Raw genomic sequence first — 27,666 nt, 5'->3', positions numbered from 1 at the left:
TGCACAGGTTCACTTCATATGATTAGAGCGTGTGTGTTTTTATATACATAAACAATGATGAATTGTTGATAGCAATTGGGGATTATTGGTCGTACAAAGTTATGAAAGGCAGCTGGGATAGACATGCTACCTAAATAAATATACAGGGTGCACCTTTACATCTGGAGAATATGTTTTAAATGTGACAGTTCGATGACAGAGGAAATTCTAGTTCATATAATAAAGCAGAGAATATAACTTTCTACTGAACCAATTGTTCAACGTTGGAATTGCAAATTGGATTTGGGACTTTATAAGTGCTGGCACAGAGTTGAAGATTTGTGCAAAACCAGAAACCAAGCTGTGAAGATTCTGTTTCCAGGTTGAAGAATAAATGGAAGCAAAACTATTCTTGCCTAATATTTGAGTCCATGTTTCAATAACATGAGAAACGCTGATATACCGTTAATTTGACATTATGTTCCATCTAAAATTTTTGTGCGTCTGCTTCATTATGCAGCTTTATCTAATGTAGAAAAATAAAATCTGTATGCTGACATAAATGTTCCTAAGAAGTGGAAACTCTAGTGAATGTCTTTTCCCTGGAATCTAGATATGGCTTGATTCCTACATCTTTTTATCAGAAAACTAATAGTGTGCAAATACTCATAGAGCCTCGTCAAGGAAGAAAACACCTTCATTGAATTCTGAATCAATGCCCTCGTGCCCATCAAACTCGCCAAGGCCTAGTACTGCCTCAATTGAAAGTTCTTCATTTGAAGAAAACTCATCCTCCCAAAAGTTTCTGCCTGTTAAAATTGATTTTGTGGTGGGAACTTCTCCAACTTTTAGTGGCAGAATTTGATTGTCAATGTCTAAGGGTACTATTTTTGCAGAGTCATTGGTTGATTCTCTCAACCTTGATGGCATCGCGTTTCCCCTTTTGACTCTTCCGCTGCTGCTGCTGTCGCAGCCTTTGTTTCCTCGATTCAGTTCTAATATTTTTGATGCTGTTGACCCTGACTTTAATGCCAATTTTCTCCTACACCTGTTTGGAGGATACACATTCCTATTGTTGAGCTCAGAGTCGATGGATCTAGGAGAGGTCCCCTCAGAAGTTGTAACCTTTATTATTTCCTTCCGAGGAGACATGGAGAAGTACTCCCACGTTTCCTCAGAATTCCAATCAATTTTCCTATCAAATGGCCAGAAAAGTGGCTCATCAGCACTGAAATCTTCCACATTTTCTGCTTCAGAAGTCTGCTCTAAGGACAGATTAGGTTCTGTTATTTCATCTTTCCTGTTAATGGTAGTAGAGGTGCTAGATTTAGCTTCAGAATCCCAAAAGCTTGTGCTAGATGGACTAGGGAAACATGACTGGAAATAATCCAACTCCAACTCTGTATTTGATATCCAATGGAAGCCATCCTCATCAAGATTCAATATAGAGGCCATGAAACTTGTTGTGTCCGTATCTGATACCTGAGAAGAAGAGTCGAGATTGGTGCTGTGAGATGTCAAACAATTGCCATCACTAGAGGATTCATCACTGCATTGCCCACAAGAAGACTTGATTCTTTCAGCACTTTCTGCAGGAGGACCGGTTCCATAATTTCCTCGTGGGTGCAATTGCCAAGTAATCTCCCCTTCATCCTCCAAACCTTCCCTAGCTATTTTTCCTGATACTACTTTAGCAAGAGCAAGAGATTTATCTTCTTCAGGTTTTGTCTTAGAGCTGATAGAAAGAGAGGCTCCTTTACTCAAAGAAACATATGAATCTGCTAATGTTGAGAGCCATGAAACTAAGCATTCATCAGCTACAAGATGAAAGGGACTCGACGATTCATGCTCTTCGAAAAATGATGAAGGGGATATACAACCTGAAGACAACCACATGGAGTCATCAGCAGCAGATGAGAATCTTTCCTTACCAAGTTGTTTGACAAAATCAACATCTTCTTCTATTGACAACTGAGGAGAAAGAGAAACAACCTTCTTCCTGGCTGTACAGATAGGACCCATTCTTTGAATTTGTGATCCAATGGATACAGTTTGAGAACAACCTGATATTGGTCTAGGAAGCTCTTCTTCTCTTTGAACAACCACATGCTTCTTATTCATTGAAGGCGAAGTAGCAGTGACCCTCTTCGCAATATCAGAAAAGCTATTATCTCTTCCTCTGAGTCCCATCCTGTCAAAATTTCCATTAATTAATAATGGTACACTCTTACATTGGGTTAACCAGGAGCAAAAACTATATATTTTAGAAAGGAAAACTGTAACTATTAATAAAACAAAAACTATAGATATTAATAATACTAATCAGGTAAGTCCCAAGAAGCCTGCTGTGACCGGCAACCATTGAAGAATTCCAAGAAGATTAAACAAGATTAAAGCATGACAAACAAAGAATTAGCTATAAGTCTCACAACTAATAGTCATCTGACATTGAAATCTTAACAAAATTAAAAGATATGGGAGATTAAAGACTTTATTTAGCCTTTGACATTGATGTTTAGAATTGAATAGAATAGTCATTTTAGTTGTATGGTAGAATGAGTCAAAAATGCAAGGAATGTATAATAGGAAAAATGAAAAAATTAAAGCATTTAAGAGAGCAAAGACCAGAACCATATAGAGATCATGGAAAGCTAGAATAGTTCAACAAGGGATGGTTCCTACTATTACAAGAAAAAGAGAGTTCATGCAAGTATAGACATAACCAATGAGCATTCAAGCACATACCAAAGTGACAATGGCTGAATTAAGCTAAGCCCTGCCTCTAACAAATCAAGCAAAGCCCAATTCTCTGAGATATTTGCCTACGCTTTCTTCATGTAGTGCACAGTACTAACATATTTAATTAATTAAATTAAAGGAAAGTGAAAAAAAACTAGAAAAAAAGAAATAGGGATTACCTGTTGTTATTGACGCACTGAGGGATGAGGGGGAAAAACCCTTAAACTATTAGAAGCCGACATGAAATCAAAGATAAACTCTGCATGAGAAGTAGAATGGCCTTTTAGATGGCAAATAAATAATAAACGGTGAAAATCAATAGTAAGAGATAAAAAAAAATTGGTAAAACACTCAATTGGCTTTTTTTTCCTAATGTAGAAATTGGCTTGCTTGGGTCGTTGCACGGCAAACTAGTAGTTTTACTGCCTTCCTTCTTTTGGAAACTTTTTGTTACCAAAATTGTGGCCAAACCAACATTCGAACATTTGATTTATTAATTGATGTATGATTTTTTATTTAAAAAATAAAGTTCAAATCTTCCTTCTCCCAATTATAAAAATAAAAATTAAAACTTGTGACCAAAGCAAAAAATGAGTAAAGCCATTGCACATATATAAACAAATTATAATTAAATAATCATCACAAATCAGTTTACATTTGATGGTTTTTAATAATTTTAGATTAATTTTAAAGATTAATAAGTGATTTATAATTCCATTATGATTTATGATTGATCTTAATTGAATATAATTGATAATTTTAAAGGATTTTAAATTAATTTAAAAAGACTATTAAATGGTTTATAATTCAATTACATTTTAGGATTGATCTCAATTTGATAGGTTGGCTCATTTCATTTGTTTGCCGATCATGAAATTGAATTACAAACTAATAATTTAATCAATTTAACCGTTGTGTTTTTTTATATTTTAAAAACAAAAAGGAGAAATGCAGGAATTAAGTTAAAATTCATTTATTTTATTCTCTGCATGTTAATTGTTTATATATATGAACAATTTCAATGATGGAAAATTGGAATTTATAGATTTGAGTAATTGTAATCTAATTGTATAAATAAATAAATAAAATAATGTTATTAGTTTAGTATGATATTAGTTATAGATAATTAATTTTCAAAAAATATTGTTGTGGGGAGGGAATAAAAATGAGGTGTTCATGTTTCAACTTTTCCTTGCTTGAACAAATTTAAGAGCCAGGCCTATCATATCATGGTAAATCATGGACTCTGTTTCTTGACGATGCAAATGCAAACAAAACCAACTTCTTCAATTTTCTATAACCGCTTCTTTTTTCCTCTCAAAACTACAACATTTTCACTCCACACAGCAACAAAGAGCAGCTCCTTCATTGACTCCGCGAAAACCCGCAACAAAGCTTCCAAATTCCTTGTTTACTGCAATACCCAGATCACTCAAAATGGTAGAAATGGTAATATCGAAGCAGCCGAGTCAATCTTCTACCGCATGCCTTTCAAAAGCACCGTGTCTTGGACTGCCATGTTGACAGCGTATGCGGATAATGGGAAAATTTCAAAAGCCCGTGAAGTATTCGATGAAATGCCGGAAAGAACAACTTCTTCGTATAATGCGATGATTACGGCTTATAATAAGAACGGTTGTATGGTAGATGAAGCCTATAAGCTTTTCTGCAACATGTCCGAGCGGAATGCTGTGAGTTATGCCGCGATGATCACGGGGTTTGTTAATAAGGGAAGGTTTGACAAGGCTATGGAAATTTACGAAAATACCCCTGCAAAATGGCGGGAACCGGTTTGTTCAAATGTATTGATTAATGGGTATTTGAAAGTTGGGAGATTAGATGAGGCGGTTGGCGTTTCCGAAGGCATGGTTGAGAGGGATGTTGTTTCTTGGAGCTTAATGGTTGATGGGTATTGCAAAAGTGGGAGACTTGCGGAAGCTAGAAAGTTGTTTGATAAGATGGTGGAGAGAAATGTGGTTACTTGGACAACAATGATCAATGGGTACATGAAAATGGGAAATTTAATTGATGGTTTTGGTTTATTTTCGAGTATGAGAAAGGAAAGTGGAGTTTTGGTTAATTCTACTACGTTGAGTATTATGGTTGAAGCTTGTGGAAATTTTGATAGATATAGAGAAGGAATTCAAATGCATGGGCTGGTTTTGCAGTTTGGATTTGAATTTGATGTTTTTTTAGGGAATTCTATTATTACTATGTATTGTAGATTTGGTTGTATTTATGCTGCTAATTTGGTATTTAATATGATGAGGAAGAAAGATTTGGTTTCTTGGAATTCTTTGATCACGGGATATGTTCAAGAGAATGAAGTTGAGGAAGCTTATGATCTTTTTGAGAAGATGCCTAAAAGGGATGTAGTTTCCTGGACTACCATGATTATGGGGTTTTCTAGCAAAGGACAAACTGAAAAATCTGTTGAGTTATTTAGGATGATGCCTGAAAAAGACAATGTTGCTTGGACTGCAGTAATTTCAGGGTTTGTGAGTAATGAGATGTACGAAGAGGCTTTTTGCTGGTTTACTGAGATGCTTCAGAAATCAGTAAAGCCAAATTCTCTTACTTTGAGCAGTTTATTGAGTGCTTCAGCCAATTTGGCAATACTAACCCAAGGGCAGCAGATCCATGGACAAGCAATAAAGGTGCATCTGGAATTTGATCTGTCAATTCAAAATTCACTTGTCTCGATGTATTTAAAATGTGGAAATGTATCTGATGCCTGTCAGGTCTTTATGAGTATTAAAGAACCAAATATTGTTTCTTTTAATTCAATGATTACTGGCTTTGCTCAAAATGGATTTGGTGAAGAAGCTCTTAAATTATTTAGGAAAATGCAGAGTGAAGGCCAGGAGCCAAATCAGATAACCTTTCTTGCTGTTTTGTCTGCCTGCACCCATGTTGGACTTGTTAAAGTAGGATGGGAATACTTTAAATCCATGAAATCCTTATATAATATAGAACCGACGCCTGATCACTATGCATGCATGGTTGATCTCCTTGGCCGAGCTGGATTGTTTGATGAAGCAGTTGATTTAATTTATTCAATGCCTTCTGAGCCCCATACTGGAGTTTGGGGAGCTCTCCTGGGTGCAAGCAGAACTCACCTCCGTCTTGATCTGGCAAAGCTTGCAGCTCAGCAGCTTACAAAATTGGACCCAGATAATGCAACTCCTTATGTTGTTTTGTCCAATTTATATTCTATCCTGGGAAAGAAGAAAGATGGAGACCAAGTAAGAATGGACAAGAAATCAAAAGGAATAAAGAAGAGCCCTGGGTGTAGTTGGGTGATAGTGAAGGACAAAGTTCATTTGTTTCTCGCAGGTGATCAATCTCATAAGGATTCAGAAGAGATTAGAGTTACATTACGGACAATTGTGAAGGAGATGGAAGAGCTAGGTTGTTATAGAAAATGAATGACTCCCTTTCTTCTGCATGTTATAGATAAAACCGCTAGAGAAGCTCTTCATCTTTCTCCTCCATTGGTCTCTTCTGCGTAATAGTTATTATTTAAGGCTTGTGGCTTTGTTGAAGGGCCCAGTGGTGGTTCTTGAGGTTTTCCATGCCATTATTCACGTGTGAGCATGATGCATTGTAGATAATGGCATGGTGAAGACAAAAGTGAAGAATGTGTTAACTGGGAGGATGGATGCATAGCTTGAAATTCTCATTTGACCAGCTTTTTGGGTGAGGCTAAAAGATGATGATGTTGATGGTGGGGCTCTTATTGGAATATGAGAACCATGCTTATTGCCCTCTCATGGGTGTTGCTAGAGCTCACATGTAATTTACAGGTAACCCAGTTTGTAAAAGAGGTGCTTTTTCAGCCACCGAAGTATGTAGAGCAGTTTGTCATCCAAATCAACCACTGTCACCACAACAAGCTTTACCTCTGCTACCATTATGAATCCCATCCTCAGCTTTGACAATATGAACAAAATGCCTTCATCATCACTAGTGATGTTGCATTGCTACTAAAAGGAGACAACTTGACCATCCCATCTTGTTGTGCCACTCTGTGTTCACTTCCTATTCTATGTCAAGAATGCAGTGCATTGGTAAGTGAGGTTTGTAGCTCTACTGTGACTGTACTAGATATGTAGTCTCATATCTTTCATCTGTGGTCCATGTTGCAGGTACTAGTTTGAACTGGAATTGTGACAGTTAAATGCTTGGGTAAGGGAAATGATGTATGCTTTTTCTGTCTTGATGTCAACAGGGTTGGACTTCCAGTTTGCCTCTCCTGATTATGTTTACTTGAATGGGGAAATTGTATTGTACAGGAGAGTTTATGTGATAGCTTGTACTATGTTGGTGCAAAACTGTCAGAACTAACATGATAATTGCCATCACGTAGATCCGATCTATACTGTCTTTCATACCTGTGGCAGGAAAAAGGTTACCATAGCTGTCTTTTAATTTGATTTGTATTTTTTTTTTATTTCTTAGCCTTTCATCCCCCCTTGGTTTCTATTCTCAGACCTGCTTGGAAATTCATTAAAATTCACAAGCAGCCATGCCTGCATCTCAGGTAGTCCCACAGGCCATGTTGACAGAGTTCCCTTTTCCCCTGTGACCTGATACAACTACTCCAGTATTTAATGAGACCTAGCATTTTATTAATTGAGTATCTAATTTCATGATCAAACTGAAGGAGTAATTATCAGAATGGACTTGGAAAGACTTTTATTGATTGATGGTTGAATGCAGAATGGCTTTAATTTCAGTTGGCTGCACATGGATCTATGCTTTATTCGTAAAGACTCATCATGTTGGACTTGAGTGAATGTGCATATGTTGCTTCATGGTATAACTTAAAAAAGCAATTTTTATACCCCCAAAAACGAAAGGGAAGTGATTCTTTTTGCATTTTGTGCTCATTAAATTAGAGCATTTTGTTTTATGCTTACTTATCATGATTCTTGATTATATTTTGTGTCTTGTACTTCTTAAGCTACAGAAAATATGATATATGATGGCTATGCCAAATTATACCAGTATTTTCTTGAATATAAATAGTGGTATTATTGCTACATACAGTTTGTTTAACATTGCTTTTGCCATGAACAAACTTTTACTTCTCTATCAATTGGTTGAATGGAAGACCATGAGGAAACAATGTGGCAGATCCTGTGCCCTTTTGCTGCCCAGCTTTCTGCTGCAGGTGGTTATGTGGTTGGATATGATGTTTGCCTTACTCATCTGAGTGTCTTCCTCACATAAATGCTTCACCTATTTTCACCACTGTCAAAATTTGGAAATTCAATTTGACTATAGGAAATTGTCTTAATTGTTTTGTGCACACAAGAGATGCCCAGACCCAAAATACACATAGACATAACATGCATGCACTCATGCTCATACGATTATAAATCATATGTTTTACTCATAGAAAGCTAGGGTTTGTATGAGAGAGCTGTTTCTTATGGAATATAAGACCAGAGTCAAATGCAACATAATATATCTGCTTGAATTCTTATCTGTTATTAAAAATATTTTGCTTTGATAAGCTGGTAATGGTTAATAAGTTATTAGTCCACAAAGTAGAGGTTGCTCATTATGTCTTTCTATGTCCTGGTTGAGTATTTACTTGTTCAGGAGTGAAGGTTCCTGACTGTGGAGGAAACTGTAGAAGAAGATTTTTTAGTTATTGTAGTTAGCCTACCTTTCCTACATAACTGTGTTGGAAGTTGAAAGAACATGTGAGTGGTGGGACATCTTGTTCCTCAGTTTGGTTGCATACTAGATGATTTATGCATTTGATGATTTGAATGAAAATTCCTCCCCCCCACACCCCCCCCCCCCCCCAAAGTGATTTATGGTAGGCATTTGGAGATGCCCAATGACTTGGATTGGTTGAGATTTATTGATAGATCTGATTTTCCAGTGCAAGATCAAGTCAAGCATAAGAGAGGCTGCTGCATACATGGGTAGTGGGAACTATCGAAAAGCTACCTATTCTTTCCATTTTCTGTCTTGAAGGGAATGCAGAACTTGGCATTCTCCTCCAATGGCATTGTGGCTTTATGATTAGATTAAACATGAAATGGGAGAAGAGTGGGGCGTTGGTGGATTGGGATTGGCTTCCAAAATAAGCTCCAATGTGCAACTCTTTAATCTATGGTTGAAAACAAAACTCAAATGATTCAGGTTTAGATCAAGTCTGGTCCTCCTAGATCACTGTATCTGGATGATAACCAACTGCAGTCAACAGGCTGCTCTCCTAGACTATTCCTGATTCCATCTAACTTCTAAATCCGAGGATTAGTATTGGTGTCCCTGTCAAAAAAGGGGATGGTGGGTGTGTTTGTGAGAGAGAGAGTGATGTTGGTTACTTGTCTTCCATTTTTGTCTCTCCATAGGATTTATGGGCATAAGCTAGTTTGTGATTTCAACCTGACACCTAAGAAAAAAATAATAATTTTCTATTTTATATTGTTTCAATTTTTCTAATCTTCGGATGATTGTCACTTTTTACTTTGGGTTATGCTTCTGGATATTTTAATTTATTAAGAAAAATCTGTGTCATTCTCCTCCTAGTCTGACCTTTTCAGTTCAAAGCAAAAGCCAAGAGCTGCAATCTTCCTTGAATCATAAGAATGTTTAAAATACCTATCAAGTATCTGTATTTATATATTTTATTTAATTCAATCTTTGTATTCAAAATTAAAATAATTTAATCTCTTAATTTTAAGAATTGTTTCAATTTAAATTTTCTCTTTAATAACATTCAATTTTACTATTAAAAATATGACGTTAATGTTGACATTAGTACTGACATGATAGATTTTGCTAATGTGACACTCACATGATGTGGCATGTCACATGGCATCAACATGATGATGTAACAGTATCACGTGACATTAATATGATGACATAGTAATGTTAACGTGCAAGTGCTATATAGTGGATCAAAAAAAATTTTAACAAATTTTTTATGTCATGTCATATGAATTAAATTAAATAAAATATATAGTACATGGACTAAATTGAACAAAATTGAGATGTGGAGATATTAAATTGAAAAAAACATTTAAAAAATATAAATCTTTAAATAGATAATAAATATACTTGTTAATAAAATAAATAAGTGTAACAGATTTATAATGTTAAAATATATATAAATAATTTTTATTTGATTATTTGATTATTTGATTATAGAATATATACATTAATTTATTTCTTTTTACAAAAATTAAGTTTGAATTCTCTTTTTATAAAAAAAATTTCAAAAAAAATTTTATATCGGAAGTCAAATTGAGATGAATACTTGCATTATGTTAAAGTAGAATAATATAAAAAGATTAAATAAATTTTATTTATTTATAATAGAACAAAAATTTGAAATTTATTTGATTTAATTTTTAACTTGAGTTGAACTCAAATTAGCAAAATAAGTTGATTTAATTTTTTCTTTTAAAAAAATCAAGAAAGGAGATATAGAGCTAGCATTGATTATAAAAATAATTTTTAATTCTGACTTTCTTAATTTGGACTTGACAAACCTCTTATTAGAATCATAGAATCTAAGCTGCTCTATTCCTTGAATTTTTTATTTATTTTTTATGTTTTTATTTTGTTTAATATTTCAAGTATATTTTTTATGTTTAAATTTTCTAGATTAAAAATTGCATTTATAGTTGATAGAGTTGAATATAATTCTAAATATTTATACCATTTTATTTTGTATTTAAAAATTTTTTGTAGATCCATATTAATAAGTTAAATTAGAGTTAAATATAATTCTAAATATTTATACCATTTTATTTTGTATTTAAAATTTTTTGTAGATCCATATTAATAAGTTAAATTTAAATTTAACAGAAATTGATTGTGGTATTTGACTTTAAATAAAATCATTTTATAAGAAATTTTGAATAAATTTAAATAAAAGGTAAATTGGGTAAGGGTTGAATAATTCTAAAAAACTGAGTATTTGTAAATTGTGAAAGTTGTAACTAAATTTACAATCATAATATTAGTGTCATGTGACACTATTACACCATCGCGTTGATGTCACCTGATATACCATATCATCATGTAGATATCACGTCATCAAAATATATTATGTTAATACTAACATCATTTCTTTTAATTATAAAATTAAATATCATTAAAAAATTAAATTAAATTAATTTTTTAAATAAAAAATTTAAATTATTTTGATTTTTAATAAAAAAAACTAAAGTAAACAAAATATATGAATATAAAACTTCGTCATAAAAATCATGCCCACAGGTTTCTTTCACTGAACAGATGGCGCTGGATTTCAGCTCAATGTTTGCCCATGTTCATCGTACATGAGGTGAGACCAGACAGTTGGAATTGACCTCAAGTGGATCAAGTTGAACCCATTTGCAAGTAAGCATTTTGCTTCTTGGCCAGGATTCATATGTACGGTTGGACAATGGACATGTCATTTTCCAAGTCCTAAAACACAGAAATATCATACAATTAAAAAAAAAGAAAAGAAAAGAAAACACAGGAAATCCTAACGAAAAATAGGTTCAGAGAACATGCACCCTGATGGGTCCCTCAATGCATGAACTTGGAAAAGAATCATTCATTGATATAAAAGTATAGAGCAAGAAAGCAGCACCCACATGACCAAGTTGGACGTTGCATCAATAGATTCAATGCATTGCCCCCCCCAGTGACTAAACAAGTCCCCCCCTCCTCCCCATTACCCATACCTTTCAAGCCTCTCTGTCGGAGATTTTTTCTGCTCCTCTCACATTCTCTCTTAACTAATCATTCATTGAATTTGATTTATGCATACCATCTTTTCCCTATTTAAAAACTCCACCACACCCTCTTCTCTTCTCATCTCATCTTTGATACATCCAACTCTCTCAAAGAAACAATGAATGTTTCATCAGTTCCAGCTATTACTTCTTTCAAAGGAGAGATGTATCTCTCTTTTGCAATCTCTCTTCTTGCTTTCATCTATCTGTTCCTGGTAGTGTTGGAGTCTCAATGGAGCAACAAAGGAGTTTCATGGTTGCCACAAGACTGCTGCTTCCCAGTGCCTCTCATTTCAAACAAAATGGGTTTAGTAAGTGATCTCGATGTGTCAAATGTTAGAGAATGAAAGCTTCCTTCCTCAGCAGAGATCAGAGCTCTAAGAAGGAAAACCCAAATGTTTCCAGATATATATGCTTTGTAGGAATTAACCCAAAATTTGAATAATGTTCAATGTAAGTTACACTTTTAATGAAGAAAAATTTGTTACCATCCATTGCATATACAGCTACATATATATATATATATATATATATATATATATACTTACTGCTGATTATTGCAAATGTTGATAATTAATTGTGATTATCTGCAATTTTTTAGATTAAAGTATATATACTCCTTGATGATCTTAATTTATCAACCCATTTGTTTATTCATTTTTATGAGAGTTATTTCATTACCCTTTTAATAAATTAAGTTTTATATATATATATAGAAAAGGAAATTTGAGAAAAAAAAAAAAAAAGAATCCCTAGATTTGAGTGGCTCTTGTTCTAAAGATCCCAAAAATTGGCTGGTATTTATAACCAAAATCAATGGCGTTAACGTTAACGATAACGGAATTTAACTGTCCTAAGAAAATGGCGGGACAAACCAACAACGTTGTTTCTCAAAACTCCTTCCAACTTCCTTTAATAAACCAAATTTAGTCGCCATTCTCTTTTTCCTTTGCTAGGGTTTACATTCTCATTTCCCTGGCCACCACCACGCCCTCAAGAATCAATCTTTCTTCCCATGGGATGTTTATGATTTGAAACGCCAAACCAAATCAACCCCGATCAATCCAAAACGTAGTTTTCGTCCTCGTCGCCGGCGCCATCCCATGGGAAGCTGCATATCGACACCGTCGAGGCTAGTAGGCGTAGTATCCAAGAAATCTTATTACAACACATCCAAAACGAAACGCAAGCTGCATGCGAGTTTCGACCACGAGGCGGCACGTAAATCGATGAACCTACGCGTGACTAACGGTAAGGTTTTGAAGGATTCGTCGGGGGACAACATCTTGGAGCGATACGAGTTGGGAAAAGAGTTAGGGAGAGGTGAGTTTGGGGTCACGCATCAATGTTTTGACCTGGTAACCGGGGAAGCTTACGCGTGTAAGAAGATATCCAAGGCAAAGCTGAGGTCGGAGATCGACGTGGAAGATGTGAGGAGGGAGGTTGAGATCATGAGGCATTTGCCTAAGCATCCCAATATTGTTACCTTTAGGGAAGCCTTCGAGGATAAAGAAGCTGTTTATCTTGTTATGGAGCTTTGCCATGGAGGTGAACTTTTTGATAGGATCGTTGCTAAAGGTCATTATACGGAACGAGCTGCTGCCACCGCTATCAAGACCATTTTGGAGATTGTCAAGGTAATTATTATCATTATTATTAACTAAACATCAAATTAAGATGTTATGTATCTTTTCCTGCTGATTCATAATGTAAGCACTAATACCGTCAAATTGTGTGTTTTTCTTGGATAAACATGGCGTTTATCTTTATTTACAATGTACATTCATCTTTATTCTTTTACTCTACTGATGATGATAACTTGTTGCTTCCTACATCGACAGTTTTTTAAATCTTTTTAATATTTATTGCAGGTGTGCCATGAACATGGAGTGATACATAGGGATTTAAAACCTGAGAATTTCTTGTTGGCAGATGAAAGTGAAACTGCACCAATAAAAGCAATTGATTTTGGCCTCTCCATATTCTACGAACCTGGTAAGCTTTTAGTTATACAAATCTTCCATCTGTTCTCGAATGATACTTCACCTGGTGAGAAAAAAGCTTAGTTAGTTGTTGTAGACATGGCCTGAGCATTCTCTTTATCATCGATTGCAGGTCAGCGTTTCAGTGACATTGTTGGAAGTCCTTACTACATGGCTCCAGAGGTCCTAAGACGCAATTATGGCAAGGAAGTTGATATATGGAGTATAGGTGTTATCCTGTACATCTTGCTTTGTGGCGTTCCTCCTTTCTGGGCAGGTAACTTCCTTTCCCACTTAATTTGCAGTTTGGTTTCAATGTTCCTCAAATTCCAAAACTTTTATCATCACTTGGAAGATTTTTGTGCAAAAGTATGTGTTTGAAGCCTTCTAACAGAAGGTCTTTGCTATGACTAGGACAGACACTGAGGAAGGAATTGCACATGCAATTATAAAAGGTGACATAGACTTTGAAAGGGATCCTTGGCCTAAGGTTTCTGAAGAAGCAAAGGATCTTGTGAGGAGCATGCTTGATCCAAATCCTTACAGTCGGATGACGGTTCAGGAGGTCTTTGGTATGTATTTTTATTGATATATTCCACTAGAAATGATCACTCCTATTACCTGTTGAGAATACATTTTCCATTTTTGTGTGTGTACACAAATGTAGCAGAGAAGCTGCATACAATCAACAGCTAACATAGAGAATTGTTCTTTATTCATTCAACTTAGACGAAAGGTAGCAATTCTTAAATGTGACTTGATAAACGATAACCCCATTGCAGCATTTGAAATGGACAGGTTAATTTTCTAGAGTTGTACCTGCTGTTTCCTTTTATACAATGCATTAATTTTTCCTCTCCTGCATTTCTTTCCCTCAAATGCATTCACTGGTATTGATTTTTTCTTTTTTTTTAAAAAAAAAAAGGCATGCATGTGATGAGGACCAATCTCTCTACACTAATAATTTTTGTGTGTGTTAAATGAAGAACATCCTTGGATACAAAACTTGGAACACGCTCCAAATGTTAATCTGGGAGAAAATGTGAGAACAAGGATTAAGCAGTTCTCCTTTATGAGCAAGTTCAAGAAGAAAGTTCTTAGGGTAAGTCTTTGAAACCTCTCTTTTTGCTTTCCTGTGTTCAATGTGGCTGTGGCTTAATTCAGGCCCTCATGGGAACGGCTCATGTCTCTTCATTTCCAGGTGGTAGCGGGCAACTTGCCAAATGAGCAAACCGATGCAATTGTACAGATATTCCGCATGATGGACACTGACGAAAATGGACACTTGTCATTCGAGGAGCTGAGAGATGGCCTTCAAAAAATTGGACATTGTGTTGCTGACCCTGATGTGCAGATGTTGATGGATGCAGTAAGTTCAAATCACTTAGAAATTAACTCACTTCTTGCAAGGGCTTTAACCATTTTCTAATAATCCGAAATATGTTCTCTGCTTTCTTATCCAAAAGGCGGACATTGATGGAAATGGTACACTTAGCTGCGAGGAGTTTGTGACAATGGCCGTTCACCTGAAAAGGATGAGCAACGACGAGCATCTCTCTCAAGCTTTCCATCACTTCGACAAGAACCAAAGCGGTTACATCGAATTTGAAGAGTTGCAAGAAGCCTTGTTGCATGACGACCTTGGTCCCAACAATGAACAGGTGATCAGAGACATCATCCACGATGTCGACTTGGATAAGGTAAAGGAAAAAAATCCTTTAAAATCCAACAACTTCGATATAACATCGTCGGTGAATTATAACTTCCATTTTGTTGCATTGATTTGATATTGTAGGATGGTCGAATCAGTTATGAAGAGTTTAAGGCAATGATGCTGACAGGCATGGACTGGAAAATGGCGTCTCGCCAATATTCTAGAGCATTGCTAAATGCAGTGAGCATCAAAATATTGAAACAATCTGGGCAACTAAGATGAACAATTTTTTCCAGCTACATATGGTAACTCAATTTGAGAGCTTACTACAAAATTTTTCTTCCCACAAACAGAAAGATGATATCTATATACACATTGCAATGGGAAGTCCAATTCATGTAAGCTTTTTTTTATAGAAAGGATATTTGTCTGCATAGTTATATAGAGTTACTCCCCTAAGATATACATAAGATTACAAGCTCCAGATGTTAATGAAGGAAGGTTTTGTTTTGGTACTCGTATCGTTAGATGAAGCTAAGTACTGAATCTTTCCCATTGACAAATATGTTCATCTGTAAATTGCCTGAGGGCAGCTTTTTTTTGAATCTAAAACAACAGATCATGATGCACTTGATTTGGATCCTCAAATTTTGTCACAGGACAAGCTCAAGGTGAAGTCTCAAAAGGCAAAAAGATCAAATTAGATAACCCTTCTTTTCTTTTTCTATAGCGTAAAATTTGCAATTCTTACCGTTTCTCATTAGACCAAATCTTCTATTTTAAAAAGATTAAGGTCATAGTTTTGAACCCAGAGTCTGATTCTCCACGGTCTTATCAACAGAGCCAGTAAGAGAGACACAAAAGGACATGATACAAATTATATACCGACTTGTTACCTTTTGGCCCTATTTGCATTCAAAAGCCTATTTAACACGTAGGAATAATAACATGCCATAATCGGTAAGCAAGGCAAGTCGGGAGGCTATATTTGATAGGAAGTATACTATTTGCAATATACATTTATATATGTCATATATACAGCAAAAGACGCAATCCAAAAATAAAGTAGGCTCCCCTAAGTAGTAAAGGACATGTATATTCACCCACCAAAAACCCAGAAACTACCAAGGCACGGCAGCCACAAGACTAATTACTTGTATCATCTACATTTCTGCTGGAGCCACCAGTTTTAGAACCCCCTTTTCCCCTGCCCCCTCGCCCCTTGCTAGTCCCTCCCAAATTTTTCGAGCTTGTTGTCTTACTGCAAGCTGCAGCAGCAGCCTGGGAGTCCACATCTGCTAGCCCATTCTCAAGCGCTCTAACCAAATTCTCAAAGTAATTCTTCGTCACGCTGCAACAAAGAAATGCACCAGAAACTGAATTAGAAAAGGCTCTCAACTCATTTCCGGATCCTGCCCCTCTCATGAAACATTTGTTTACTAAATATGATTAAACGTACGAGAAAGAAGTTTGTGCATGTCAACACAACTTCAAGATGAGAAAAAGAGAGCCAGATTACCGAATAATTTTATTGAACATAAACACTACGTCATTCATTTAAAAGTAGATATATGACATACCTAGTCAGCCCAGCTAACTTTGCACGAAACTCATCAAACTCCTTTGATGGGCCATCACAAAGAATAAATTTATTCAATTCCTTCTCAGCGCACTGATGAAGCCTTTCCAAACCAGACTCTGCCTCCCCTAAACAAAATGCAAACTTGGTCACATTATTAATTGTCCATAAAGAAAAATAAATTTGTAATACATCTGTAGTCCCTCCAAGCATTTCTGAAAATACACTTGTACCTTGCAAGTACTCAAAAAACTGTCTCTTAGCATGCTCGTGCTCAGGAAGGTAATACCCATACGCATAAGTCCATTTAAGAACTCGTCTACATTCAACAATCTGCAACATTTGAAGCATCACAAAAACATGAATTTACAATTTTTCTGAAAAAGCAATAAACATGTGGTGTTCATATGACTGATTTACCTGAAGCCATGCCTCTGTTATAAACTTAAGCTGAGACTCAGGCGTGCATTGTAAGTCACTAAGCTTCTCGAGCTGGCAAATTCAAGATATTTGCTTAGAAATTAAAAATTAAAAAAGGATTTAAGAAAGAAGAAGAAAAGGAGGTATCCATCAGATAGTTCTAATATAGCCATGAGGTCTCTATCAATTTGAATGACAAGAAGTAACCATCTGAAAGCTGCTTTCTAACAGAAATTGCACCCACTGCAGAACTTCCAAACACAACCAACCATGCTGAAAAGATGCTTCTAATAATTCCCAGGGGCATAACATTTGGCAACCTCTAAGAGTTTACCATAACACACGTTCCTTCCAAAAACTGTTGTGAACGAAATTTTGAAAAAATAAGCTAAACCTAAGAAAAAGGCAGTAAAGTCTCATAAACTCCAAAATATCATTTAAAAGAGCTGCCTTTGTTAAGAATAAGTTTTTTATGTTCACTTGAAGAAGAAAACTCAAAAGCCAAATATAAATGACAAGTGAATCAGCTAATTAAGGCAAAATAATGAAGATGTAAAACCAAGTAAAAATAATACTAACAAATAGGAATAGCAAGATGCACATTTCAAAATAAAAAGAGAGGAGGTAAAAGCTCACGTGCACAGTTTGCATCTGATTTAAATCTGCAAGAGCTTTATGCCTTGACTGCAAATAGGAACTTTCAGGTTATGCAAATTTATTATCAATAGAAAAATTCAACATTTTATTAATTCAATCAATAAAAGGAAAAAAAGACAAAGCTAAGATGGAACCAATCACAGAAGCTTATAACATCAAAAAACAGCATTTATGAAAACAATGCCAACTCATCATTTTCTAGTAAAGCTATAATGCCCAATAGAATGTAGTTACTACACTTTGAAGCAGAAGACTGGATCCTCTATTCCAATTGCAATTTCAAAGGTTAAGCATTTGGCGGCATATCAATGAGCAAAGTCACTTGCCCAAAAAAAAAAGAGCAAAAGTCTCAAAAGTGCCACTTTCTGTGAAAACAATAACCAGATAATGACTTCTGTTTTTTTGTATCTGGGATACCAAAGACTTAGCTCCTGTAAAAGGCCTTGGCCATTCAGATTGTTTTCCTTCCCTACTTTCCCCTCATCATTGTCTGCTGTCTTTTTCTTTTTTACATATATTAAATATGGTTGTTAGCTCATATAAAAGTCATTTTTAGAAATCCTTGACATGTCAAATACCTTTGTTTGATACAAAGGCACAGGAAGCTTCACGTTTGACAGGAAACATCTAAAGTTTGAGTTGCTAGCATTAATCACATAGCAGATAAAATCACAGAATATAGGTGTTAACTTAAAAAAATATTAAAGTAAGAAGAAGAAAATTCATTAAGGACCTATGAAATAACAAAGCAGGGAAATGGGTAGGACTTAAAAGTAACATTTGCTTACCAATTGATTGCTCGCCCAGCGCTCATAATAATGAGTGTATTTCTCCAAGGAATTCTTTGCCATTTCTCGCCTTCTTTCAGCCTCATCATACTGCAAGCAATAATATGAAATATGAGTCCCAAGCTCAACCATTACTCAAGCAGATGTTAAAAGACAATTACAAAAAAGAAATTATTAATCTCCATACCACTCCCTCTTGCTTAGCTGCTTCATAACGATTACAAGCATAGAAACCACCAGTTCTCTCACCATGTTCTGACCATGTACCAAGGCATAACCTGCATTTACATATAATTGAAAATCACATAAATTAAGATTACAGACTTCATAAAAAGAGAGATGCAGCAGCTGAAGACCTCAAATTCATTCCCAATGTTTATGTAATTTAATTTAGGAACTTTGGATTACCTATCATGAATTTTGTGTAGTTTATTTTTCAGGGACAGCATCATAATTTCAGCAAACAATGCACCCTAGGGCTAATTTTGTTGGAGAATTTCAAATTATCTAGGAGTTTAGTCTTATTTTCTCCGAGTCCAAGCTTGTTTAGTTAGCTTACTAGTTAGTTTCCTATAATGAATCCTAGTCCTATTATTTTTAGTGGTAGCCTTGAATTCATTACTAATCTTTGGGTTTTATTAGGCTTTTAATCAATGAAATTATGAGAGTAGAAATTAATGTAAGCTTTTTAATTAATGAAATTACGAGAATAAAGATTATTAAGGCATGGATACCTAAATATTGTTGTATTCTTCTTTTTTTCTTCCTCCCCCTTCTTTCTTTTACTTAATTGTCACAATACTCTTGGTTTACCATTCACAGGACACTACCTAAAATTTCTCCAGCACTCTTTCCCCTCAATTTCAATCTTCTTTTCAGATTTACAATTGAATCAAACCTGATTGATTCCTGAATCCTAGCCCTTATTCCAAAATATAGCCATAAGCCTTTAAATCCCTAGTTCTCTAACCCTATCCCACTCTAAACTCTAAATAGACACACTCGCCATATATATCTCATATCAAGCAGTGTCCGTTTTCCTGTACCAACAAAGGATTTAAAACTTACCAGCAAAAGTCAAATTTACAAGGTGGCGTGCATGTCATGTGCATACACCCTTGGTTCTTTTCAATTGGACGCTTGCACTTGGGACAAGGCTTGGAATTAGCTAGTATCCTGAACATAGCATACAACAAAAGTAGTAAAAAAGATAGAAAAATTTCCACCATATTGTATTCAAGCTACAAGATAACAGACTATTTAAATGAATGAAGGGGATAATACACGCAATAGAATAAAGATAGGTAGAACTGGCTTTGCAATTAAAAATCAAACAAGGTTAGCACTTAGCACTAAGTTATAAAAAAGTTAAAAATGTTTCATTAGAGTGTCTCCTTACCAATTCATATTTTCTGACTCTGCGCTATTCTTTAAAATCCATTTTGCCACGGTATTACAGTCAACAGGACGATGAGCTTCTTCAGTACACTATGACCAAGATTTGCTAGAACTTAGACATCTGGAAGAGAATAATGTCCATGAAATCTAATTTAACAAATTACCAGAAGTCAGAAGAAACTTACATTCCAACAAAAGCTATGTGAGCAAATGCAGGAGACATCAAAATTTCCACTGCCAACAGCAAAATCAACAGCAAATTCACACCCTGGAGCAGGACACCATTTGGTCTAGCAGCAAACAAGAAGAAAAGAAGAAACAAGGAAAAAAAAGGTAAGAACTACAAGCATAAAGAGATGCCCCATTAAAACTAAGGGAACCAGAAATTCATGCTCAATTACACATTGCACTCACAAATGCTAAATAAATGGGGACACATGCATGCATATATGCATTAAGAAGAGTCTACCCAACTTTCAGTAGTCCAGTCTCAGCAAACACACAAGTTTAAATTTTTTATGGCTAATTTAAGGAAGGAGATAAGGAATCAATTGTATCATAAAGTTATAATGGTATATCTCAGGGTTTCAAATGTAAAACATACCTTCCTGTTGTCTTCAATATAAGACCTGAGTAGATAACGAGAATACTTTTCCTTTTCTTCAATAGTTGCCAATTTATCAATCATACCTTGGCCAACGGCAGCATTACAAGATGGAACAGGACATCTTAGCGATAAACATCCAGGACCATCATTAATGGTTGTACAAATGTAGCCTACAATAATAAACCAAATATAGCAACAAAAAGTATAAGCAAAGTTTGCATGTCAAAAAGCAGACAAGGATGAAGTACTTTGAATAACAAAAGTACACTAAATGCAGTATATATTAGCTACCTAATATATTAAAATCAAAACCTTGATTACCAAGGCCAAATTGGTATGTTATTAAGGCCATATTCAGCAGAAACTTTAATTTTGAATAACGGAGAAAACATTTGCATACAACCATCACTTAGATTAGATGGAAAGTTAGCCTATCAGACACAGCATATGTGAGATACCTTGCCAGCAAGTCCGGCAAAATGGATGACCACAAGCAGCTGAAGAAATATTGTCACGCGGAAGAGATTCAAAACAAATCCCACAAGTAAGCTGGTCAGGAAACAAGAATATGTGTGATAAGTAGGTGATTAACAGAGATCAACAATCAGAAAAGAAAAAGTTACCCAAAAAAAAAAAAACAAATCCACAGATCTATAGAACTTACTTCTCTAGCATTGGATACTCGAATAACTGGTCTCTCCAACAATCCAACAGTTTGCCGTACTCCTTCTTCATCAGCAAACCATTCATCATGCACTTTACTCACACTCCTGCTATGCTAACCATGTTCAGAAAAACAAGTTTCCAGAAAATAATAATACAAACAGCCTTACACAAGAAAAGTACAGCATGCAAAAGCAACCACATCCATCTTTCCTAGATCGCAGAATGGCTCGCTTGCTAGAAAAGGATGCCAAAAGACGGTGCCCATAAAATAAGATGTAAAAGAGAACAAATTGACAAACTTGAGAACTATACCTGCAAACAAATGTAAGTAACACAACAGTACCCTCAATACCACCAAAAGGGCAGAACAATGAGAATGAACATATTACCAATTATAATAACGGAGCAAAAGGGTTGCGTCAACTCTTGATATTGAAAGAACAGTAGAAACTTTAGAAATGTCATCCTCCTGTCGTTGTTTTATATCTGCTTCCTTCAAAACAGTATACCCTAGCTGCAATAGAAACCAAAACAAGTTAATAATGGTAGTAGAGCAGGAAATAGTTGTATTAAATTCAATGTGTAATGTTTTTGATTTTTTAAAATTTGAAAATTTGAAGCCTGGAATTTCTTCTATTGACTAGAAAGAACGTGGAGAGGAAGTAATTACTGCCCACTATCACTTCTATTCATCAAACCCAAAACTAAACCTCAACCTACTTCATCACTATATCAAAACCAAGATGTAATGAGGTCCTAACTTAACAAATTATTTGAATACAAATCAATCAAAGACAAAATAAAAATCAAGAACAAGATCAGCATTGCATGGAGGAAGATTCTGTGACCCCATTTACCAACCCCAAACGCCAATCGCTGCCTCTTTAATAATGGTAACAACCAAATCATTCAAATAACCCTCAAGCCTGAAAATAGTCTATGATCAGCTACATAATATTCCTTTTCATCATTCTACCGCGGATCTAAATGATTAAAAGGATATAAAATTTTCCAAATATCTTCTTGACTTATCTTTATTCTTTATACTTGTACTATTATTTTCAAGCGTTGTCGCCTCTATTTTCTGCAACAAATTTCACTTAGCTTTAATTGTCTCCTATCATTGAAATTACATTATCCTTCAAATTCAATAACACACTCTAAAGTTAACCGAATTATTAAAATAAAACTTTTTTCCGAGCTAATTATTAAAATAAAGCTTTTCTTTTTTTTCTTGAAATTAGAAAAAAAATGACCTGGTCGCGACGAGAAACGACGGCGTCTTGATCATCCTCGTCATCTTCAAGTAAACCGTAATCATCATCACCATCAGAGTAGTAATCGTTGTCCTCATCGTTAGGTTCGTCGTAATAATCGCTAAAATCGCCGCTGTAAAAATCGTCTTCCATCGAAACCAAGTCGTCAATTATATCGTCCTCAGACTCCATCCCGACACCTAAAAACAAGAAGAAGGACTTATGTGACCGGAGAGAAAATATACAGAAGCTTAGGTAAGAACAGAGAATTTGGTGAGAAAGTTTTAATTGAATTAGGTGTAAAGGAAGAGGAAAAGAACTAAACGCCCTTTTACATATATATATATATTTATATATGAGAAGTTCAGAAAAAAGTGAAACGGAAGACAAGGACGGTGAAAAATAAAAACTAAAAAAAAATAATTTTATCTTTAAATATTTTTTAAAGACTGAAGTTTTATAAAAAAAAATACAATCAATTCTATTTTAAATATAAAAATAAGGAAACCAATTAATTTTATTTTCAAATAATAATTCTGGTTATACCTTGTGTTTAAAATTTAAAATTTTTTCTTTAAACAGAATCATCTTTTAGATATTTAACATACACAAATCTAACTAAAAAAAAATCATTATACTTTATTTTTTTAAAATTGAAATCACGAAGAGTTGGTCGATTTTCGGAAATTGAAATAACAATTATCAAACTTCAACCAGAAAAAGAAACACTAGAAGTCGGAGGAAGAAACACAGATAAAATTAAAGAAGAATTCACAAAATTATTTGTGGATTGTTGTTTGCCACTTATGTATATCTCAATATGCAACATAAGACTCATATTTATAAGTAATTAAATTAATCCTAATCCTATAAGATTTTACATTGCTTTTATAAAAAATTACTCTAACTTCTTTCCATTAACCATACACATATAGAAAATCATAATTCAAATGAAACTCAAACTCCAAACAATAATGTCCAAACCTAATTTTTTTAAAAAAAAATTAAAATCAAAGTACACTGGTAAGTAGGAAAGCAGCAGTTTTAAAGCTTGTGGGACAGTATTGGTCCCACGATTCGTCCTGAATTTGGCCAATTTGTCCCCGACTTAGACTGAAGAGAGCAAGTAGCGAACACAAGCTCACACTGACAAAACCAATAAACGGTCGCTACACTGCAAATAATTTACTCACACTAACGACGAATGGTCTCCAAAGAAGGCAGCTGCTGTGGATCCAATATTAAATCTGTACAATAGGGGTAAGGCAAAGGGAAAAGAAACCTATGCCCAATTTGCAGGCAGCGTTCGGTGCATGAACGGAAAACACAATTGAGTTCGGAACTGAAAATGATAAGAAAGGAGAAATGGGGCAAAACTTAGTGGTGGGGGATTTTAATGGCGAGACGGGAAGCGTTGGACCAGTCGGTAGTTGCATCACGCTTTTGAAGCGAGAACGTAAAGTGGAGACAGGAGAAGAGAGTGTCAAAGGAATACCATAATTTTATGACGTGTCATCTATTACTATGTTGACTATAGGGCGCTATTGACTACAAGGCTAACCCTAGGAAAAAGTCCCCAATAGGTTGTTCGATCCGTTCATTTCGGTAAAATTTAGTAAACTTATTAAACCCGACTTGTGTATTTAAAATTACTAATAAAAATTTATACTCGAATTATTTGGGAATTTCATTTCTTTAATAATGTTTGGTTAATTATCACATAATCACTGTTAATTTGGTAGTTCGTATTAGATACAAGGCAAATGGTTTAATGAACTAAAGTTGCTTGTAAATTATGCTGATGGTATATCTAAATCGAATGTTCCCCTTTTACATAAAGCTTCTAAAAAAAAATCAATTAGCCATTTGTGATTATGGTAAAACAATGATTAATTAGGATACTTACTTTATTGTATTGTCTCTAATGAAAGTGATCAGGTGGTTTAAACTTTTAATAACATAATATTATGAGGGGTAGACCACGCCTAGTATGATTGTGACATTGCGGACCAAAACTAGTGGCGGGTGCTAAGACTGCTCACTTCACATCCTCCTCCACTAATCCACTGTACGCTAAAGACGTCAATGCTTATAAATGATAATAAAGGTTAACATTCATTATTATCTTCTTTTCCTTATAAAAATAAATTTGAGAAAAATTTATAAATGATAATAAAGGTTAAATTAAAATATAAATGTGTAATTTTTCTATCTTATCAAATAGCTTATATTATGAACAGTAGTAACATCGATAATTAATTATTGATATTCGAATTGAAAATTTGTTACTGTTAAAACAAACGATCTAATCAATTGAATTAATCTTGCTGAAGTTCCTCTAATGTGTGTGAGCCACTTGGTTTGTCTTAAATCTTAATGTCTCATGACCTCCCTCAGGAAGCATCTCATGCAATCATGGCTTTTAGTTTATTCTAATTTATCACCAAATAATGTTTAATTTTATATTTTTATGAAGTCTATAACATCTATTACGTATTCACTTACAAATCCATCTTAATTTAAAGCTAGTATCACAATCTGAGAGTTTAATTTAAAATAAAAATACAATATTTTAGTACTAAGATATACATAGAAACTGTCATAATCATACCTTTCTACTTATATCAAATAGCCATAGTTACTACTTGGTGCTGTCCGAGGTTCCTAACTTTGGCTGGGCCTCAGCCATGGGTTAAGTCAGTGGGTTCTAGTTGGAAAGACATTTGCATTGGTTCAATTGTACGTACCGATGTCAGAGTTTGTGGCAAGAATTGGCCCAAAAATAAGGAGGGGCAATAAGCAATATGTCTCCTCTCTAAGGAGAGGCATAAAATAAGGCCCAATTTTTCTTTTTTTTTTTCAGCACCTTTTTGTACATTTTCTACTAATTTAATTTCATTGTCCTTTTTAATTATCATTTAATTTTTTTTTCAGTGAAAGATTTAGAATTTTATATGAGTGATTAAAATGGTAATTATATAAAGCCATAGACCTATATATTTCAAATTTTATATATATATTAAAAAATTAAAAATTAAAGAATAATAACTGTTAATCTCGTCACCACCTTAACTCGTTACTGTTTTTCTTTTCTTTTTTTAAATTGAAAATGTTCATTCTCTCACTTTTATAAGTATAATAGTAAGATCATTGACCTAATGACTTAGGTTTTGTTCAAACCCAAAGTCCTCTTTGAATAATTAAAAGCTCATGATATGGTTTATTAACACAATAGTAATCAAATGAAGAGGGATTAAAATGATAACTATACAAAGTCTTGAATTTATATATTTTAAATTTTGCACATATAATAATAAAAAAATTAAAAAATAATAATTATTAATCTCGTCAACACCTCCGTTACTATTTTTCTCTCTTATATAATATATGTTTGAATTGAAAATATTCATTCTCTCACTTTTATAAGTATAATAATGAAAGCATCGCTCAAACCAAAAGTCATCTTTGAATAATTAAAAGCTCATGATCTGGTTTATTAACTCCACAGTAATCAAACAAATTAAATTTTATATATTATATAATTAAAAAATAATCAACGCTTATCTCATTCTTCTAGTTTCAAGAATTATGTTTCAATCTAATCTACAATTTAGAATATCATATGTCAAGTTTCATTAGGTTTGGAAACCATTATCAAACAAAGTTTCTCATCTCAATCTTCTTCATATCAAAGACTTGATGATAAGGGAATATAGACATTATCCAAAGCAGGTCTAGTATACGTTGTTTTAGATAGGTAGGAAGGAGCATAGACTATGTCATGTTGGGTGAGGACATAACAGCTGGTGGTGACATTTTGCAAAAAATATTTCCGAGTTCTGAGAGCCACGCAAATGAAGATGACATGGATGGAAAATTGTGAGCTGTCTACGTCTCCTTCACAATTTCAGTACTCACACAATTGTTTCCTTTGTCCATGTGACGTTCGTTGGGAGTTTCTAGCCAACCGGCTGTCAATAAAAAATGGTGGAAATATGGGGTGGAGAAGAAGAAGAAGAAGAAGAGCGCAGAAGCTTATTTGTCATGATTGTTGTGTTGGATGCATACATCCTTTGTGTATGACTTAATTTTATGTAGGTTTTTTTTTCCATGCATATATATTAGGCGATACGATCAAATCCACTCTTTTCCTCAACAAATTTCAGTAAAAATTCTATTTTTTTCCTTGTTTAGCCTTAATTGTCTTCGATCAAATGACTTGGGTTTTGTTCAAGCCAAAAGTCCTCTTTGAATAATTAAAAGCTCATAATATGATTTATCAACTCCACAATAATTAAATAAATTAAATTTTATGTTATAAAATTGAAAAATAGTAATCTCTTTATTTCATTTTAATCATTTTGAGAATTATATTTTAATTTGATCTACAATATAAAATAAGCAAAATACTTTGACTTTTTAAGTTTTCATTATAATTTCACACGAACAGTTTGACTCAAAATAATATCTTTAACTAAACACATAAGTTCAACCGTTAATATTGTTAGTTTAATGACATAATAATATTTCTCGAACAATGTTCTCTTTCATTAATTTTAAAAATTATCACACTATATAAATTATAATTTTTATTTTTAAATTTTTTTTCTCTTCTATTCAAAAGAAAATTCTCTTCACTACATTTAGCGTTCTCACAGTCAAAATGGAGTGACAGATTTAGCTCCGACCGAATGCAATCTGGCCATGCTCCCTTCAACTCCTTAAGGGAGATTAGGCTGAATCTGGCATTCAACGGCCAGATCTGGCTACACAGTAGCCAGTTGAAGTAAAAGAGCATCACCAACCAGCCTGGGAAAAAGAAAAATAGTGAAAAAGAGTGAAGAAAAAAGGAAGGTATTTTAGACATTTAATGTTTATCCGTTAACGTCATTTACACGTTTAGTGTGAACTATTTATTTTAAATAGTAGTAAACCTATGTAAAATTATGATTAAAACTTAAAGAAGTCAAGGTATTTTATCCTTTAAAATATCATATATCAAGTTTCATTAAGTTTTGAAACCATAATCAATCAAAGTTTCTCATCTCAATATGCTTTAAATCAAAGGCTTGATGATGAGGGAATATTGACATTACTGAAAGCAAGTATAGTATACGTTGTTTTAGATAAGAAAGATTATACATATGTCACAGGTTCTATATCAATAAAAAATGAAATGGGTCTT

The 27,666-nt window shown here is 34.2% G+C and overlaps 4 protein-coding genes and 1 non-coding gene across 7 annotated transcripts; 3 read left to right on the top strand and 2 right to left on the bottom strand.

Moving 5' to 3' along the window:
* Positions 1–121: 121 nt before the first annotated feature.
* LOC18602544 (uncharacterized) lies at positions 122–2,102 on the bottom strand. Its single transcript, XM_018119084.2, has one exon. It carries the CDS (start codon positions 2,098–2,100, stop codon positions 646–648), a length of 1,455 nt encoding a protein of 484 aa, XP_017974573.2. The 5' UTR covers positions 2,101–2,102; the 3' UTR covers positions 122–645.
* Positions 2,103–3,869: 1,767 nt separating this feature from the next.
* Positions 3,870–7,378, top strand: LOC18602543 (Tetratricopeptide repeat (TPR)-like superfamily protein). Of its 2 annotated transcripts, none has more exons than XM_018118771.2 (2): positions 3,870–6,788; positions 6,950–7,378. In XM_018118771.2, exon 1 carries the CDS (start codon positions 3,948–3,950, stop codon positions 6,144–6,146), a length of 2,199 nt encoding a protein of 732 aa, XP_017974260.1. In that variant the 5' UTR covers positions 3,870–3,947; the 3' UTR covers positions 6,147–6,788; positions 6,950–7,378. The 2 variants fall into 2 exon arrangements, with proteins under 2 accessions (XP_017974260.1, XP_017974259.1); XM_018118770.2 differs by having other exon boundaries at positions 6,867–7,378.
* Positions 7,379–10,172: 2,794 nt separating this feature from the next.
* LOC148763332 (small nucleolar RNA snoR8a) lies at positions 10,173–10,265 on the top strand. Its single transcript, XR_016026085.1, has one exon. It is a non-coding gene; the product is annotated as a small nucleolar RNA snoR8a (small nucleolar RNA).
* Positions 10,266–12,347: 2,082 nt separating this feature from the next.
* Positions 12,348–15,739, top strand: CPK24 (calcium-dependent protein kinase 24). The gene is made up of 8 exons (XM_007033993.3): positions 12,348–13,111; positions 13,346–13,469; positions 13,590–13,733; positions 13,876–14,028; positions 14,443–14,558; positions 14,658–14,825; positions 14,923–15,156; positions 15,252–15,739. The coding sequence occupies exons 1-8, from the start codon at positions 12,578–12,580 to the stop codon at positions 15,390–15,392; spliced, it is 1,614 nt and encodes a 537-aa protein (XP_007034055.2). The 5' UTR covers positions 12,348–12,577; the 3' UTR covers positions 15,393–15,739.
* A 358-nt stretch (positions 15,740–16,097) lies between these two features.
* Positions 16,098–23,923, bottom strand: ARI7 (IBR domain-containing protein). 2 transcript variants are annotated; one of them, XM_018119717.2, is made up of 16 exons: positions 23,675–23,923; positions 22,482–22,681; positions 21,615–21,739; positions 21,224–21,329; positions 21,018–21,108; positions 20,557–20,729; positions 20,138–20,242; positions 19,954–20,042; positions 19,623–19,730; positions 18,742–18,832; positions 18,555–18,644; positions 17,746–17,793; positions 17,110–17,181; positions 16,923–17,022; positions 16,691–16,817; positions 16,098–16,461 (listed from the first exon to the last, which is right to left on the bottom strand). In XM_018119717.2, exons 2-16 carry the CDS (start codon positions 22,671–22,673, stop codon positions 16,257–16,259), a joined length of 1,722 nt encoding a protein of 573 aa, XP_017975206.1. In that variant the 5' UTR covers positions 22,674–22,681; positions 23,675–23,923; the 3' UTR covers positions 16,098–16,256. The 2 variants fall into 2 exon arrangements, with proteins under 2 accessions (XP_017975206.1, XP_007034054.2); XM_007033992.3 differs by lacking the exons at positions 17,746–17,793; positions 23,675–23,923 and having other exon boundaries at positions 22,482–22,810.
* Positions 23,924–27,666: the final 3,743 nt, after the last annotated feature.

The sequence above is a fragment of the Theobroma cacao genome, chromosome 4 (genome assembly GCF_053813885.1).
Source record: "Theobroma cacao isolate CCN51 chromosome 4, ASM5381388v1, whole genome shotgun sequence".
Classification (NCBI taxonomy): Eukaryota; Viridiplantae; Streptophyta; class Magnoliopsida; order Malvales; family Malvaceae; genus Theobroma; species Theobroma cacao.
This window is presented reverse-complemented; position numbering and strand designations above follow the sequence as displayed.